Source organism: Artemia sp. Qi Xiang Cuo, chromosome 9, assembly GCF_049724085.1.
Source record: "Artemia sp. Qi Xiang Cuo chromosome 9, ASM4972408v1, whole genome shotgun sequence".
Taxonomy (NCBI): domain Eukaryota; kingdom Metazoa; phylum Arthropoda; class Branchiopoda; order Anostraca; family Artemiidae; genus Artemia; species Artemia sp. Qi Xiang Cuo.
The window spans coordinates 23,927,371-23,946,441 of record NC_142802.1 but is presented as its reverse complement, the minus strand read 5'-3'; the positions used below and the strand labels follow the sequence as shown (position 1 = coordinate 23,946,441).

At 37.3% G+C, this 19,071-nt stretch overlaps 2 protein-coding genes across 6 annotated transcripts in view; one reads left to right on the top strand and one right to left on the bottom strand.

Annotated features, from left to right (window-relative positions):
- LOC148948466 (solute carrier family 40 member 1-like) overlaps positions 1-3,970 on the top strand; it is a 126,922-nt gene extending 122,952 nt beyond the window's left edge. For all 5 annotated transcript variants that reach the window (XM_089093936.1, XM_089093938.1, XM_089093937.1 and 2 more), the window contains one exon: positions 3,712-3,970. In XM_089093936.1, coding sequence (XP_088950062.1) covers positions 3,712-3,814 — 103 coding nt within the window. In that variant the 3' untranslated portion in view covers positions 3,815-3,970. The remainder of the gene's footprint in view (positions 1-3,711) is intronic.
- Positions 1-19,071, bottom strand: part of LOC148948464 (uncharacterized) — a 195,862-nt gene that overhangs the window by 4,874 nt on the left and 171,917 nt on the right. The gene's annotated exons all lie outside the window — the stretch shown is intronic.

Genomic DNA, 19,071 nt, shown 5'->3' with positions numbered 1-19,071 from the left:
AAAGTTTCAAGTTGATGCATTCAGCCATTGCTGTGACATTGCCGATATGTTATTTTGATAACCTTTATATTCATATGCTTCTCGAAATTTTCATCCTCATGCCTATAGTCTTAGAAGTATTTGCAAAGGAGGTAGTAGTTGGAATAATAGTAATAGTAGTAGTAGAACTAACAAATATGGTGGTGATATTAGCTTTAGTAGTTGTGTGCACATATTGCCTTATGGTCAATTAGTCTTCCCCTTTAAACATTCTCTGAAAATTCCAACTTAATACCCAAATCGATTCTTGAGATACACCCTTTTGTCAATCTGAATGATCATAGTGTCTTTTAATTTAGAACAAATTCTCCCTCAATATTCTCTCAAATTTTTACATTCATAGACTTACCCTTAATAGTAGCAATGTCACAGTATTTGTGGTGGTAGTAGGACAAGTAGTAGCGGAATTAGTGTTGTATTAGTAGTAGTAATGACAGTAGTAGCAGCAGTATCAATAACAGTAGTAGCATGTACATGTTGCCTATTGGTCAGTTGAACTTTTCCATGATGCCCCGGAAGTTTCATCTTGATATGGTAAGCTGTTCCAAAAGTATTGCTGATGTCCCATTTTGACCCCCTTTCGGCGCCCTTTTAATCTGAATACCCTAAGCCTTATAAGTTGCTGCAATTGAAGTTGCAGTTGGATAGTAGCAGCAATAGTAGTATTTGTAGTAGTACTAGTAAAAGTAGCAGTGGTAGTAGTGTTAGTTGTGGCATGCACATATTGCCTTTTTGTCAAAAGATTTTCCCGTTTAAGCATTCTCTGGAAGTTCCAACTTAATACACAAATCCATTCTTGAGATACGCCCTTTTAACAATCTGCATGCACATAGTACGTTTTGATTTAGTTCAAATTACTCCTTGATATACTTTAAATATTCACCTTCAAACGCGTAGCCTTGATTGTACTAGTATCATAATATTTGTGGTAGTAGTAAGACCAGTAGTAGCACTAATAGTGTTGTATTAGTAGTAGTAGTAGTAACAGTAAAGCAGTAGCATAAATAGTAGTAGTAGCAGGTACATGTTTCCTTACGGTCAGTTGAACACCCGACTGATAATGCCCCAGAAGTTTCCTTTTGATATTGTAAGCCGTATCAGCAATCTGTATGCACAGAGTTAAGTTTTGATTTGGTTCAACTTTCCCTTCAACGCTTCTTCAGATGTTTATTTTAATATCCTCAGCCTTGGTAGTACTCGCTACATAAGCAGTAATTTTAGTAGTAGTAGTGTAGTAGTAGTAGTAGTTGTGGTAGCAGTAGTAGTGGTGATAGTTGTAGTAGTAGTAGTAGCGTGCCAATATTTTGCTTTTTGGTCAATCGATCATCTCCCTTATCATTTCCTGAAAGTTCCAAATTAATATACTTAGTAATTCCTGAGTTACGCCTTTTTGACAACCCATATGCACATAACGGGCTTTGATTTAGTTCAACACTCCCCTCAACATTCTATGAAAGGATCACCTGAATATCCTTCATTTTTTTAGGAAGTAAAGGTCAAACATTCATCCCTTTCTCAATATCATATACCATATGTAAACAACGAACGTAATTGTCTAACTTACAGTCCTGTCCTTGGGAGCTATTGGGGGGGGGGGGTTGACATCTTCAAAGGCATAATTACTGGACCTTTCAACAATGTTGAACAAAATAGCTGTCTCAAAATTTTGATTGAGACAGCTATTTGTTTTGACACCGATGTTGGTTTTGCGAAACGTTGAGAGTGGGGGGGGGGGGAGTGGGTCTGGATACTCTCAAATCACTTTTGATTGTTAAAAAAGGCAATATAACTTCCCATTTCCAATCAAATGAGCCCCATCCGAAGTTTTTACGACCACCCATTCCATAAAAACCTTATATGCCCCTAGGGCATAACTTACAACCCTTGCCCCAGGGCTCTGGGAGGTCTTGTCAACCCTGGAGGCATTGCTATATGTTCTTTGGACTATTTTTAACAAAATGGCTATCGCACGTTTTCAATCAGATTCGTTTTAGGAAAAGAGGGCTTGGGGGGGTCCAGTTGCCCTCCATCACTTTTGAGTCTTAAAAGTGAACTAAAACTTTCAATTATTAATCAAATACGCCTCTTCTAAAGTTTATACGACCACCCCTTCCATAAAAACCTTATATGCCCCTGGGACATAATTTGAAACCCTTGCCCCCAGGTTCTGAGGACTTGTTTCAATCCCGAAGGCCTTGTTACACGATCTTTAGACTATTTTGAATAAAATGGCTATCTCTAAATTTCTATAGACGTATTTGATGAAAAGAGGACGTGGGGGGGGGCTAGTTGCCCTCCTTCCACTTTTGACTCTTAAAAAAGACAATAGAACTTCTGATTTCCAATCCAATGAGCCCCTGTCCAAAGTTTACACGACCAACCCTTTCACAAAAGCCTTATATTTTAACAATAGGGCAGCTAGTATAACTTATATCCCTTTCCCTGAGGGCTGTATGGGACGGGGGTGTAATCCTCAGACATAATTATTGGACCTTTCAACTTCGCTGAACAAAAAGGCTATCTCAAAATTTCGATAGGATGTGTTTGAGGAAATGATGGGCGTATGGTTGCCCTCCAATCACTTTTGGTTCTTTAAAGGGGCTCTAAAACTTTGATTTTCCAATCGAATGAGCCCCTTTTGAAGTTACTACGACAACTCCTTCTATCCGAAGCGCCCTAGTCTGAAAGAAAAAAAAAATAATACTTTGTGCCAACATCCTTCTTCACTTAAGCAGCGCTATTGCGCTGCCTATGATATCAGAATTCCGTTTTTTTAGAGTTTCGGTTAGTATTTAGCCGCGTCGCTACCTACTTACAGTTTGTTACCACGAACTGCTTGATTCGCATAAATAAAGATACATTTTTTTTTTTGGTCTTGTCGCAAGTTTAGTTTTTTGTTATCTTTATTGCTTTGTTTTGTTTTTTTGTATTGTTTTATCTGTATGTTACGTTTTGTTTCGTTATTTAATATTTTAGTCATTTGTCTAAATTTTTTGGTTTACAAACATTCCTAATGATGACGATGAAATGGGGCAGACTTATCCAATTAAATCAGGTAGTTGCACTTATCTTGTCGAGGACGAATTTTGTTGGGAAAAATGTAGCAAGATGCAGGTTTCACGAGCTGCTATGTGCGTAGTCCTAGAAATTTTAGCATTGGTTTGTTAATATGCTCGTTCTTCAGCGTTTATTCTAGGTGCCTAATTTTGAAGTTCTTCTTCTATTCATGTTATTAGTACATCACACCGCCGAAAGGGAGAAACTACGAAAGTCTTCTGGAATCCTCTTCAGATTGAAGCTCGGTCCGTTTTTGCTTTTCATGTTTACTTCCTGCTCTGACTTGGAATTTTCTATCAGTTTCTGTTGGTCTTTCTTATTTTGTAAATATTTTCATTGTATTTCAGTTTGGTCCTGATATAGGTCCATATCAAGATGATGGGGGTTTTTTAAACTTTTGAGAAAAGGGATAGCCTACAAGTTAGATTTATAGTTCTGTTAGTTTAGCCTTTGGGTTTCTGTTGACTTTTTCTTTATGCAATTATGTTGACACGTATTTGTGTCGCTGGTTGGAAGTTTTCTTTTCGTTTTGTTTCATCTGTTAATATTTTGTCAGATTGCGTGTGCCTAAAACGGTGGCATATATTATTATTATTATCTATTTTTTATTTGCAGTATGATGTTCTATTCTCTATATGTTTTCCGTCGACAGTCGCCTCCCAATGTTGATGATGAAGAAAACTCCATGACAGCAGCTGCCTTCAGCTCTAATATCTAGTCCACACTTCAAAAAGTCTGAAAATGTTGAAGTGTTTCGTTTGAAGTTTTTAACTTAAATTATTTGCGGTGCTATTGTTTCACACACAAAATATTTGTCGAAAGTGCTGTTAAGTTTGTGTTTGTAAGCTGCCGTGACTAACTTGTAGTAAACATGTTTTATTTTAGTCTAGTTGTAGTTCTTTATATACACAGACTCAGGCTAGGTCCTTGTGAGAAAAAAACTGAAATTTTTCAGAAATGCATAAAAAAAGGAACCCAATTTGTCTCGAAATCAGCCTTTAAGCATAAAGGCTCACAGAGACCTTTTGGGTATTATGTCAGTATTCGATGCTGCATTTATATATATGTATATATATATATATATATACAATTATATAATATATATATATATATATATATATATATATATATATTACTTTAACTTCTGGAAAATCAAAAATGACCGAGACTAAATAACATCAAACAAATCAAGTCCATAGCACGATCTCGAAGTATAAACAATTCTGGGTGATAAAGCATAATGCTTAAAACTTAGTAGAGAATCATAATTATTTTATTGATACAAGCTGTGGTAGTCAAGAATAAATTCTAATTAAACTGGACACATAATTAAAAAAATTCTTCCCCTCTTCTGCATCAATTACCAGACTTACCAGGCTTAGGAATAAATTACAACCCGTCAAATGGTGTACAAACTGATTTGCAAGCCCCCTCGTGCCCTATTTTGTTAATGCATTTAACAAGCGACCCCTGTTTTTTTCTTTGTAATTGTAAAAGTACCATAATTTTGCGTTCATTTTTTAGTGCTACGGTTGCTATCTAAAAGAATGAATAAAAAAAAAAAAAAAAAAAAAAAAAAAAAAAATTGGACTAGCACTTATCGCACACTGGCATAAGACACAACTTAATTTTGGAAGTGTTTTTTGCGTACGATAGACAATTTTAATCTATCTTTGGCTTCGATCTTACTTTTGCTTTTCTCGTCATAAGGGGAGGGGGCATGTTTTTACTCTCATTATTGCTGAGAGGGAAATTTTCAAATTTGCAGATCAGACCATATCGACATATTCAAATTGTTATTTTAAGTTCTAAAATATGTTCTTACTCCCTAACGCTAGTTTCTGTAAATAGCCTACATAAATATGGTTCCAAGATATCATACATACATTATTTTACCTTATCATACGCAATAGGGAAGTTTCCTAATTTGCAGATTAGATCATAGTGACATACTTAAGTTGTTAGTTCGAATTGAAAAATGTGCTCTAACTCCTTACTAATGGATAATGTTAGTCGGTTAGTACGGTAACAAGTCGCTAGTAATCCCGCAGCGAATTTTTTATAAAGAAACTTTAAAGGAATCATCTTGCAAAATTTACGACTGTGAGTCTGAAAGCAACTTTCATTACTTATAGAGACTCAACATATCTTCATTTAGCCTTTGATATACAATTAAGAATAAAGCATACAATTTTGACAAAAGATTGTGCCATCTTTAATAATTTTCAAAATATGCTGACAAGCTTACTCTGATTTTAAAACCGTTTCAATTTGTGTTTTTCTCTCAAATATTGCCTAAGAATTTCCAAATAGAACAAACTGTACGAGCTCAGAAGTGATATTGAGCTGAGCAATAATTGGTTGAAATGCAGCATACATTACTGAGAAATATACTTTAAGTATTAAAAGGAATTATTTTAAGCCATTTAATCAGAAGACAGAATTCAACTAACAAAATATTTACAGACATTTGCTTATATGCTAGTGATTCATTCTCTTCACTCGGCGTGCACTCTTCTGTGACGTCATGCCGTGAAAAAGGTCACATGAGCCATTAGAGGTTAAAATTGGTACATAACAGTTCCTCCATTTCCTCGGAGTTGGAAGAGCTTGAAAGGTTTGGTTATGTTGAACATGGGGAGCATGTCACTGGATAGCTTTATTCCCTGTGGGATTATTATTCTCTTGCCATGGTTATCCGTGAAAACCATTCCATTTGTCGCTACAGTTGGTAAAGTAGGAGCAGGATGGACTGATGGACTTGCGCAGTTTCCTATGTACATCTGCCTCTGGACGTTTCCTCTTTGGCTTCATAGGTATGATCTGTACCTTAGTTCCAGGTTTTGGGTCGGAAGTTTCCCACTGAATTTGGCTCTTGATAGCCTGATTCGTGGTTGATAAGACCGGTCGGAGTTCTTCGGTGGAGCTGGATGCTTCTTCGCTTGGGACTGACTCTTCGATTGGTTCGAGTTCTCAAAGTTCTTCATTGACAAAATATTCTCGGCCATGCTGGCAAGCTTCACAAACGTCTCGTCTATCTGAATGTCATCGTCTTCCAAAATGATGATTTCTGCATCGTCTGATATTTAAAAAAAGAATAATATTAACACATATATATATACAGAGCGAACGCCTGCTGCTTATAGGTGCAAGAGGGTGACTGCGTTTGCATTTAATTTCCCTGGTCTTGCACTGATTGTGAAACTATATTCTTGAAGAGACAGACCCCATCTTTCAAGGCGATTGTTACTGCCTCTCTTAGATTTTTGCAATGCCAGGGGATTGTGGTCCGTTACTACCTCAAAATATTGCCCATATAGGTAGTAGCGGACTCGTGAGAGGGCTCAAACCACTGCAAGACATTTTTTCTCGATCGTCGCATATCGAGTCTCTCTGTCAAGCAGTTTTTTCGACAGGTAACAAATTGGATGCTCTCCATCACTGAAGGACTGGACAGCGTGGCTCCAATTGCAAGGTCAAAAGTATCTGTTTGCAAGAAGAAAGTCTTGGAAAAGTCAGGAGGATACAAAACTGGGTATGATGTAAGTCTGCATGTAAGTTCTTCGACCAAGACTTGGTGTTCAGGCTCCCATGGTAAAATGTCAGGTACGTGTTTCCTGGTTAGTGCACTGAGTTCCCTTGTGAGTCTGGCCTACCTCTTGATGAACTGAGAATAATAATTGGTCATTCCAAGGAAGGTTCTCAGTGCTTTCTTTGTTTCTGTGAACTGAAATGCTTGGATTGCTTGTACTTTATTCAGTACTGGACTGATCGTAACTTCCCCAACGGTGTGTCCCAAATATTCTATTTCGGTATAACCAAACCTGCTCTTCCTGGTATTGATTTTTAGGTTCGCCTTGTTCAGACGTTCTAATACTTCGCTCAGGTGTATCAGGTGCTCTGCTAAAGTGTCACTAAAAACGATTATGTCATCAAAGTATGCTCGAGCATGTGGGTATTCTCTCAATACTTCATCGATCATCTGCTGAAAAGTGGTGGGTGTGCCTTTCAACCCAAATGGAATTATGCGGAACTGGTAATGACCAAATGGAGTCGAGAATGCAGTTATCTCGACCGAACTACTTGCCATCTTGATTTGCCAGTATCCTTTTCGGCAGTCTATAATCGAGAAGTACCGGGCAGTTCGGAAGTTTCCCAATATTTGATCCATGTGCGGCATGGGATAGGTGTCGAATAAAGTTGCGTCATTTACTTGCCTATAGTCAATGCAAAACCTCTATTCGCCTCCCTTTTTTTCACGAGAACTACAGGGGATAACCATTGACTTTGTGAAGGTTCGATAACGCCATCTTGTAACATTTTTTCCATTTCTTGCTTCAGCACTTCCCTCTAAGACTGTGGCACACGATACGGTGGAATTCGAATAGGATGGTGGGATCCAGTGTGAATTTCATGTCTTATGTTTGTAGTCCCGAGACTCGTTGACAGAACTTCCTTCTGGGCCATAATAATGTTTAGGATTTCTTCCCTTGTCTCGTGCAGCACGGCAGGGTCTATGTCCGGCATTACTTCATATCCCTCTCTTTCATAGTTTTGAATGGCAACTGTGTTTTCTTCTTCTTCATCAACTGTTGCGACGAAAAAATCATTGCTATCTTTCTCATCTCTTTCCTCAAACTTTCTTAGGAGGTTGATGTGATAGATTGCTTTCTTTTTCCTTGAGCCTCCAAGCTCTATTTCGTAGTCAACTAGAGATATAATACGGAGCACCTTCAATGGTCCTTGCCAACGGACATTGAGTTTGTTATTTTCTTTTGGTGATAAAAGTAGCACTTGGTCACCGATGGATCAGGTCCTTGGCTTCGTTTCTCGGTCGTAGTACCGCGTCATTTTTTCTGCTTCAGTTGCTTTTTTTTCTGGGGCAAAATCACAGATTTTGGATTTTCCTACGCGCATCTGTCGAATATATTCAGCAATAATGATTGGGTCTTACCCCGTCTTGTCTTCCCATTCTTCTTGCATTTGGTCCAGGGCCCCGCGAGGATTCTGTCCGTATAGTACCTCGAATTGGCTATACCCCAGACACGGATGAGTTGTTTTTCGATATGCAAATAGTAAGAATGGTATAAATTTGTGCCAGTCGTTAGTTGATGACCCTACGTATTTGCGACGCATGGATATTAGAGTCCTGCTGAACCTTTCAGTTTGTCCATCCGTCTCCGGGTGGTATGGAGCTTTATATTCAGTAACTGGTACAACTTCTTTAAGACAGAAGACAGGAACTGAGTTCCTTGATCTGTCAAGATTTCGTCGGGAATTCCATTACGCGAGACAAACTTGTTATCTTCATCTGCAATAACGGGTGATTTTGTTGACCGCAGTGGTATTGCTTCAGGATATCTAGATCCGTAGCCAGTATTTACTAGAAGCCACCGATGACCTGTGGAGCTTTTAGGTAGAGGTCTTACTATGTCCATGGCGATTCGTGACAATGGCTTAGTTATGTTGGGAAGAGGCCTAAGGGGTACCTTTTCCTTTGGTTTGCGCCTGGCCGTCATTTGACAAGCTGTGCATGACTTGATGTAACTACCGATGTCCTTGTAGACTCTGGGCCACCAAAAACGACGTAGAATGGAGTCAGTGGTCCGAGCCTTGCCTAAATGACCAGCCATCACTTTGTCATGACCTATCTTGATAATTTGTGATCTATACTCACTGGGGACAATAAACTGCTTGTTTGTTCTACCAAGATGATCAATCCAAAGTCGGTAATAAATTCTGTCTTGGAATAAAAATTGCTGAGGAAGAGAGCCATCGAATTCATGCAATGCTTTCTCCCCTACAAAATTCAAAGCTGGATCGTTTTCTTGGAGCTGAGAAAGTGCTCCAGATCTGCTTGTCTGGCGTTCACTGCAGGTTGATACGTTACGGTCTATCCTGGTCAAAACCCAGATTTCCAGCGTTTGTTGTTGTTTCTGAAATCAGTCCCTTTTTGTTGGGGCCAGACGAATCTGTGGCAGACAAATGAGGCAGGGTAGTAACTTCTGTCTGAGGGATCGTTGGTCCTGATTTTAAAAAATACTACGGTTTTGTCACTGATGACATGTTGCAGGGGTCAGAGTCATGCAGAACCACAATCGGCGCTTTATGGAACTCTGGTTCTGAGCTGGGACAACTATGATTTCTTGATGATCTCTGTTGGGCTTGAGATTGTGTCGCCACAAAGGCTTCTTTTTATTTCCGCTTCGGGAAGATCCTGGACGTTAATCGGAAGCACGTTCTCTTCGAATCCCGGAAAAAATTTTCCCAGCAGAATGTTTTGGGGTAATTTGGGGCAGACCCCTGCTTCGATCAGTTCCTCCAGGATAGGTGCATGGAAAAACAATGTCGCTTGCTAAGTAACACGTGCACCGTCAAGGGAGTTGTGTTATTTACTGAAAGTATTTCTTGGAACGGAATATTGGAAAGGGTTTCATAGACGAGTTGATTAAGGTGTAGTTCTAATGGAAGGAAATTGACCTTTCGAGTCCTGGCGGGGTCAAGAACTATAGGAAAGAGAAACAGCTAAAGAAAGAAAAAATGTATTGAGCGTTTCGGGCGAAAAATTTACACCTGCGACGTCAAGGGGGTTGCGTTATTCACTGAAAGTATTTCTTGGAACGGAATAATGGAAAGGGCTTCATGGACGAGTTGAATAAGGTGCAGTTTTAATGGAAGGAAATTGACCTTTCAAGTCCTGGCGGGGTCAAGAACAATAAAAAAAAACTAAAGAAAGGAAAAATCTGTTGAGCGTTTCGGGTGAAAAATAAAATGCCATTAAGTTAAAAGGAGGAAAAAATGTGTTGAGGGTTTCGGGTGAAAAATTATCTGACAGTGATGGTTGCGCAATCATTATGTGACCTTACATAAAGTGTGTGCCGCCATTAAGTTAAAGAAAGAAAAAAAACGTTGCACGTTTCGGGTGAAAAATAAAATGGCAAAAAAAGTATTACGTGACAGTGTTGCACAATCATTTCGTAAGGTGTGCGCTCTCGTTACGTTATAAGCGGGGACTCCCACATTGGTACCTGAGATAGGGTTACATAAATTGCGTTAAGCATATTAGACCTGTCCGTTTGAAAGGGGCTACGTTGTGTGACGCCATTGGAGTCAAAAGGGGTGTGTCGTGACTGCATTGCGTAGGTTTGACGGCTTGAGGGGTTGGTAGCTCCTCTTATCTGACCCTTTAAAGGCGATGGTGTGTCGCGGGATGTAACAGGGCTCCGCTTGGAATACACAGGTGTGTGTCGTAACAAAATATGCGCTTGAAAACATAGGGGTGTATAGCGCGACGTCAGAGGGCTGCGGTAGAAATACAATGCTTTTTTTCCTAGGGATGACGTGACGTCAGAGGGCTGTGATAGAAATCCTGGGAGGGCTGTGTTTGAAGTAATTAATAGCACGCTACTACTACTTGATCTAACAGTTCGTCGTAACGAACGACCCGGCTCAATAGTAACCGAAACTCTAAAAAACGGAATATTGATACCAATAGATACAACAAAATAATTGAATTTTTATGCTGATTTTAAGTATAGAAGTTTCATCAAGTTTAGTCGTACCCATCAAAAATTACGAGCCTGAGAAATTTGACTTATTTTCGAAAAAAAGTGAAATACCTCCTAAAAGTCATAGAATCATAATCAGAGAACCTTATTGTAGAGATTTCAAGCTCCTAACTGCAAAAATATGGAATTTTGTATTTTTTGCCAGAAGAAAGATCACGGATGCGTGTTTATTTGCGTTTTTTCAAGGGGTAATCGTATTGACCCAGTGGTCCTAGAATGTCGCGAGAGGGCTCATTTGAACGGAAATTGAATGTTCCAGTTGCCTTCTTAAGTGACCAAAAAAATTGGACGGCAACTAGTATCACTTTTTACAAAAAAAAAAAATACATTTTAATATACAAGCTATGCTTACCATTCTACCATCGGAGACTCCTGACCATTCTGCAGTAGCCACAATAATAACTATAACTGCCTTTTCTAAAAAAAACTTTTGTAGCAAGTGTTATTTTTAAAATTATAATAACTGAAAGCTAATAGTAATTCCGAAGGTATCGGGTACTAAAACATCATAGAGAGCTGTTTATCAAACAGTTAGTGGTAACGAACTGTATGGTACGAGCGACCCGACTCAATAGTAACCGAAACTCTAAAAAACGGAATTTTGATACCAATAGATCCATCACAAGAGCTGGATTTTTATGTTGATTTTAAATATTTGAGTTTCGTCAAGTTTAGTCCTACCCACCAAAATTTACGAGCCTGAGAAAATTTGCCTTATTTTCGAAAAAAAGGGGAAACACATCTCAAAAGTCATAGAATCTTAATGAAAATGACACTATCAGATTCAGCGTATCAGAAAACCTTATTATATAGGTTTCAAGCTCCTATCTGCAAAAATGTAGAATTTGTATTTTTTGCGAGAAGAAAGATCACGGATGCCTTTTTATTTGCCTTTTTTTCAAGGGGTAATTCATTTCGACCCAGTGTTCCTAGAATGTCGCGAGAGGGCTCATTTGAACTGGAATTAAAAGTTCTAGTGCCCTTTTTAAGTGACCAAAAAATTGGAGGGCAACTAGTATCGCTTTTTACAAAAAAAAAACACTACATTTTAATGTACAAGCTATGCTTACCATTCTACCATCGGAGACTCTTGACCATTCTACAGTAGCCACAGTAATAACCATATATGCCGTAATAAATGAATGCAATATTTGTACACGCTTATGTTTCGACAAGATGATAATATAAGATATAAATAATTACAAGAATCAATTTTTTACGAAAAACTGCCTTTTTCTATAAAACTTTAGTAGCAAGTGTTATTTTTAACATTATAGTAACTGAAAGCTAAAAGTAACTCCGAAGTTATCGAGGTACTAAAACATCATTGAGAGCTGTTTATCAAACAGTTCGTGGTAACGAACTGTATAGTAAGAGCGACCCGGCTCAACAGTAACCGAAACTCTAAAAAACGTAATTTTGATACCAATAGATACATCCAAAGAATTAGATTTTTATACTGATTTTCAATATTTAAGTTTCGTCAAGTTTAGTCCTACAGTAACGGGATCAAAATTCAAAACCTCAAATCTTCCAAATTAAAGTTACCCATGTAAAATAGAATCACCCAAAATATGAACCTAAAAATTCAAGTAACCCACAGATCGAGTGAGGCTTGATCGTGCAATTTAAAAAGTAGCAAACAAATGTATCTTGATTGAATAAACTTTGTATAATCTTTCCCACAGCAAATGTAGTAGCAATAAATAAATCCATCTTTGTGTCACAAAAACATGCAATAAATATCAGTGTGACCAAATATTACGCGACAGGCGACCAACAATGTAGTTTAAACTTAGGAGCTTGAATCCCCAAACTGTCAAGAGAAGGTACAATTTATTGGACAAAAAAATAGCCACAAGAAATACAAAGTATTTTCGTGTAATCTGGTTACATTGTCCTGAAACTAAGTTAAGAGTTAGATATTCCAATGTAACTAAGTTGTACTGTCCCACAACAAATTTCACCGTGATAAATTATAAGCCATCTGGAAACTAAGTGACATACTGTTAGCAATAAATTTACAAAAGTAATACTTTGTTCGTCGTACTTTGTTCGGCTATAAATCGTATGAAAGTTGAAGCAGCCAATTGGTGTATTCCCTGTCCAATAAGAATATAGGACACACTATTTGACCAATAGGTCCAATATAACATACTTTTTAGCAACAACTTAATGTAACCTCTGGCGAAATTGGATAGTATAGTTAGTTAGGACTTGGCAATTTGGAGCCAGTCTAGAGCAGTCTAGAGGAGTTTTCTGATAGTTCTTGACCAGACTTATGTAAGTGAACCAATGATTTAGCTATTAATAACTTCTGACAATTTATTTGACATCACTAATAGACCTATGTTGCATTACACACATCTCAGTGTATAATTTTATCAAAGTGCCTATGACAGTAAATTGAAGTGTAGATAATTTTATATTCCTGATCTAGCTTTGTATTGCTAATGTGAGTAAAAATAAATACATTACTTTCTTAATTTTATCTCTTCATGTTAGTATTTCTCAAGATAATTAGTCCTTGTGTCTCCAACTGCTCTCTTGGGAACCTGACTTCTAGTAATCTGATTTCGACTCAGCATGGCCATTAACATACGCTCCCCGATTGACCCACTGTTTTAATCCCCCGTCGCATGAAGTTCCCCCACAAACTCTGGTATAAAGTTTATATTGCCTCAATCATAGAAGTATAAAATCCCCATTTGAAAATACAAAATAAAATCCCCCCATGTGAATTGGCGCATATCAACCCCCCCCCCCCCCATTAGACTACCCATAAAAATTTACGAGCCTGAGAAAATGTACCTTATTTTTGAAAAAGGGGGAAATAACCCCTAAAAGTCATAGAACCCTAATAAAAATCACACCGTCAGATTCAACGTATCAGAGAACCTTACTGTAGAGGTTTCAAGTTCCTCTCTGCAAAAATTAGGAATTTTGAATTTTTTGCCAGAAGAAAGATCACGGTTGCGTGTTTATTTATTTCTTTGTTTTTCTTTTTCCCAGGAGGGATTGTATCGACCCAATGGTCCTAGAATGTCACGAGAAGACTCATTCGAACGGAAATTAAAAGTTCTAGTGCCTTTTTAATTAAAAAAACAAAAAATTCAAATAGAGTCACTTTATACAAAAAAACTGCATTTTGGATGTCTTTTCATACTGCAGTCTTTTCAAAGATATTTAATTTTTGAAGCAAGTCCGATTTATAACATCAATTGTATACTAATAACCATATATGACGTAATAAGTGACGTGACGTAAAAACTGAAAAATTCAATTTTTTTGTCTCTTAAGGTCGTCTCTTACTATATTGGGGGGGGGGGGTCGACCCGGCTCTAAATGGGTACCTGAAGAAATTTGGGGGAGATAAGCAGGAAGGGTGTGCGAAAGCACAGGATGACTGGCCCCCAGCCCCCCATTGCACTTCCTGGCTGAAGGGCCACGAAACGGAGATCAGCACCACTGGTGTGGACCTTAAGGGTCTAGCGCCGTCATACTTACTTTACTTACTTACTCTTACTATATGAAATAAGAAAAAGCCATAGGCTTTTTCCTGATTGTTAATTACATAGAGAAACGTGAGAGTTTCTTATCTACTAAGCTTCAAACTTTCTTTTAAGGTTTTTGAATTGTATGGTAAATAATTAACTCCTGACCACAGGGCCCGATAAAGGGCGATTGGACCGAGTGGGCCCAATCGGGCCTCGTGTTTGAAGGGGCCCCGTGCTGCCATCAAAATGAACAATTGATTTTCGAAATTGTGAAATGTTCTTAACAATTCCAGTAACCGTTGCATCTGAAGAAAGGTCATTTTCCAGGCTAAAACCAATAAAAAAACTACCTGATATCAACAATAATTAGGATAGACTAAATTGTTAAGCAATTATGTTGATTAAAAGTGAAGACACAAGGAAAATAGATTTTAAAACCGTTTTAGAAGCATTTGCAGAAAAAAAATTTCGAAATTTTTTACATTCCCGTGCCCGTGTTCGGTGCTGTATATTTCAAAAGGCATTTTCATAATACTTAGGAAACAAAAACTTAAATGAAGGTAAGCATATATATATATATATATATATATATATATATATATATATATATATATATATATATATATATATATATATATATATATATATATATATATATATATATATATATATTACCAGGTCTCTAATCAGTGCATGTCATTAGCAAGAGATAACGTAATCATCCCCACAAAAGACGCCCCCGAATTAGGATATTTAAGGGACTCTGAAAAGAACCAATACGTCCCCGATGTTTTTTACAAGGAAAAAGATGAATATGGGAACGAAATATCAAAAATTACTCGACCTTTCCCAGTCAAATACCTTTTGGTGGATGTTCCTGTGGCCCCTCCTTTAGAGTCGGTCTACACTTTTCATATTCCAAAACAGGGATCCTCATTCTCTGTGGAAAATAGATCACACATTGGTGAAACCAATGTGTGATTTGATGTGATTGATGGAGTTATTTATACCAGTTTGAGCCGTGAAAATTTTTAGAAGCTGCTTCAGATTTTTATTTCCTAGTCTATATAACTTCTATCGACTTTGTGTCAATTAAGGACAATATAAAAACATTAATCGACGCTATCAAAGCTAAGGACATGATACAAGCTCACTATTGGCGAAAGGAACAGCCGTGGACTACTCGAACAACTGCTTTAGTTCCGCTTCTTTGTTCAGTGACTGGATAATGTACATTGCAGGCAGTGTGACGATGAAGTGATCTATTTAGTCTGTAAACCAAGCAAGAAACGGAGAAAATCTACCCACTAGAGGGGCTCCGTATTTTTAAAATGTAAAATTGATACAAAATATCATTTCTGACGATCAATATAAATGTCTTTGGCCAAATTAAGTTATATTTTTTAAACTAAGCATTTAGTTGGAAAGTTTATGCTTAATTTTAATAATGTGGTTGTTGCATAATTATTAACAGTAGTAGAAAGGGGGGTGCTACTCCGGGACGAACCACGTGGTTTATGGTTTTCTCACTGAGAATGAAAAAACAGGAATTTTCTCACTTGAAAAACCATGAATTTTCTCACTTTTATGTATGTTATCATGGATGGTTATGTGTGTTGGTCAATTTATTTGATGTTTTTCATGGTTGTCAACATCAAATTATCGATGATTAATGGTTTTTTGTCAGTGAGAATTTGAAAAACAGGAACTTTGTCACATTTTTGTATGCTTTTATGGTTTTTGTCAGTTAGAATGAAAAAACAGGAACTTTGTCACATTTATGTCTGTTTTCATGGATGGTTATGTGTGTTGGTCGATTTATTTGATGGTTTTATGGTCTTTGTCAGTGAGAGTGAAAAAACAGGAATTTTCTCACTTGAAAAACCATGAATATTCTCACATTGATGGTTGTTTTCTTGGATGGTTATGTGTGTTGGTCAATTTATTTGATGTTTTTCATGGATGGTTATGGATGATTTATGGTTTTTGTCAGTGAGAATTTGAAAAAGCAGAAACTTTCTCACATTTATGTCTTTTTTCATGGTTTTTATCAGTGAGAATGAAAAAATAGGAACTTTGTCAAATTTATGTCTGTTTTCATGGACGGTTATGTGTGTTGGTCAATTTATTTGATGTTTTTATAGTCTTTGTCAGTGAGAATGGTAAAACAGGAGCTTTTTCACTCCCTTCTTGTTAATGTTCGAGCCAAATGATATGAGTTTCCGGGGAACACCTGTGCTGTCAGTCATTAATCAAATTGTTTCCAGGGAATGTCTGACAGATGACGTCAAGTTAATTAATGCATTCCCAAAGAGAATTGTCTCCGGGACAAAGTGAAAGCACAGGGATGCCAAACAAAAGGAACACGCTGAAATTACGTTTAGGGATTATTTGGGCGAAACCGTTTTAGTCATTTTATGGAATTATTTCGGCAAAACAGTTAGAGACATTTTAAAATATGATTTTTGAAGAGATTTTAGGAGAGAATTTGAAGGTAAAACTATGTGGTCGTTATAATACACAAGTTCGATTTTAAAAGTGTTGTGAGGTCCTCTACCCCAACCCCAAAGGGTTCCAATCCCTCTACCCCAACCCCGAAGGAAGCCACCGGTCCTCAAAGGTCCACTGGGCTCCCAAAAGGGCCCCCCGGCCCTCAAGGTTCCCCCAGAACACCCCCCCCCCCGGGGCCCAAAGGGCCCCTCCCCCTTTGGCCCCCCAAAGGGGCCCCTCTCCCTCCATCTCCTCCCTCCTCCTCCCCCTCCCCTCCCCTCCTCCCCCTCCCCTCCCCTCCTCCCCCTCCTCCCCATCCTCCTCCTCCTCCTCCTCCCCCTCCTCCTCCTCTCTCCTCCTCCTCCCCCTCCCCCTCCCCTCCCCTTCCCTCCCCCATTTTTTATACTTTTTTTGTGCATTGAGACACAGAACGACCCCCTCCCCCGGCCCCTCCCCCCTCCAAAGGTCTGATTTTTCAAAGTTCATTTTGAATTTCATTCGTTGAAATGCAAGAGTTGGAATGTTTCAGCAGTGTTTGGTTGTGGTTTACCTTGTCACAGTTACATTTTCTTGATTTTTCAAAGTTCATTTTGAATTTCTTTCGTTGAAAAGCAAATGTTGGAATATTTCAGTAGTGTTTGGTTGTGGTTTACCTTGTCACAGTTACATTTTCTGGATTTTACAATGTTCATTTGAATTTCGTTCCGTGACATGCCATAGTTAGAATTTTTCAGTACTTTTTTAATGTGGTTTACCTTGACACAGTTAAACTTCCTTAATTTATCAAATAACATTTTGAATTTCTTTCGTTGAATTGCAAGAGTTGGAATATTTTAGTAGTGTTTGGTAGTGGTTTACCTTGTCACAGTTACATTTTCTTGATTTTGCAAAGTTCATTTTGAATTTCTTTCGTTGAAATGCAAGTGTTGGAATATTTCAGTAGTGTTTGGTAGTAGTTTACCGTGTCACAGTTACATTTTCTTGATTTTTAAAAGTTCATGTTGAATTTCTTTAGTTTAAATGCAAGAGTTGGAATATTTCAGTGTGTTTGGTTGTGGTTTACCTTGTCACAGTTATATTTTCTTTATTTTTCAAAGTTCATTTGAATTTCTTTCGTTGAAACGCAAGAGTTGGAATATTTCAGTAGCGTTTGGTTGTGGTTTACCTTGTCAAACTTACATTTTCTTGATTTTTCAAAGTTCATTTTGAATTTCTTTCGTTGAAATGCAAGAGTTGGAATATTTTAGTAGTGTTTGGTTGTGGTTTAACTTGTCACACTTACATTTTCTTGATTTTTCAAAGTTCATTTTGAATTTCTTTCGTTGAAATGCAAGAGTTGGAATATTTCACTAGTGTTTGATAGTGGTTTACCTTGTCAAACTTCCATTTCAATGTAATGACTTTCTACATTTTGATTTTTTTTCTCTTAAGATCTTTATGTGAACTAAATCAATTGCGAATGGTGGTGTTATACCTTATCATAGCTGCATTTTCATGATTCTTCATAGTGCATTTCGATTATAAAACACTTTATAGCAAGTGAAGGAATAATTCACTAGATTGTGGTTGTGGTTTACCTTGTCACAGTTACATTATATTGATTTTTAAATGTTAATTTTGAATTTCTTTCTCTGAAATGCAAGAGTTGGAATATTTCAGTAGTGTTTGGTTGTGGTTTACCTTGTCACAGTTACATTTTCTTGAGTTTTCAAAGCTCATTTCGAATTTATTTCGTTGAAATGCAAGAGTTGGAATATTTCAGTAGTGTGCGGTTGTGGTTTACCTTGTCACAGTTACATTTTCATTATTTTTCAAAGTTCATTTTGAATTTCTTTCATTGAAATGCAAGAGTTGGAATATTTAAGTAGTGATTGTTTGTGGTTTATCTTTTCAAACTTACATATTCTTTTTTTTTCAAAGTTGACTTTGAATTTCTTACATTGAAATGCAAGTGTTGGAATATTTCAGTAGTGCGTTGTTGTGGTTTACCTTGTAACAGTTACATTATCTTTATTTTTCAAAGTTAATTTTGAATGTTTTTAGTTGAAATGCAAGAGTTGGAATATTTCAGTAGTTTATTGCTGTAGTTTACCCGGTCACAGTTACATTAACTTTATTTTTCATAGTTTATTTTGAATTTCTTTCGTTGACATGCAAGAGTTGGAATATTTCAGCAGTGTTTGGTTGTGGTTTACTTTTTCATAGTCACATTCCCTTAATTTTTCAAAGTTCATTTTGAATTTCTTTCTTTGAAATGCAAGAGTTGGAATATTTCAGTAGTGTTTGGTTGTGGTTTACCGTGTCACAGTTACATTTTCTTGATTTTTCAAAGTTCATTTTGGATTTATTACATTGAAATGCAAGAGTTGGAATATTTCAGTAGTGTTTGGTTTTGGTTTACCTTGTCAGAGTTACATTCT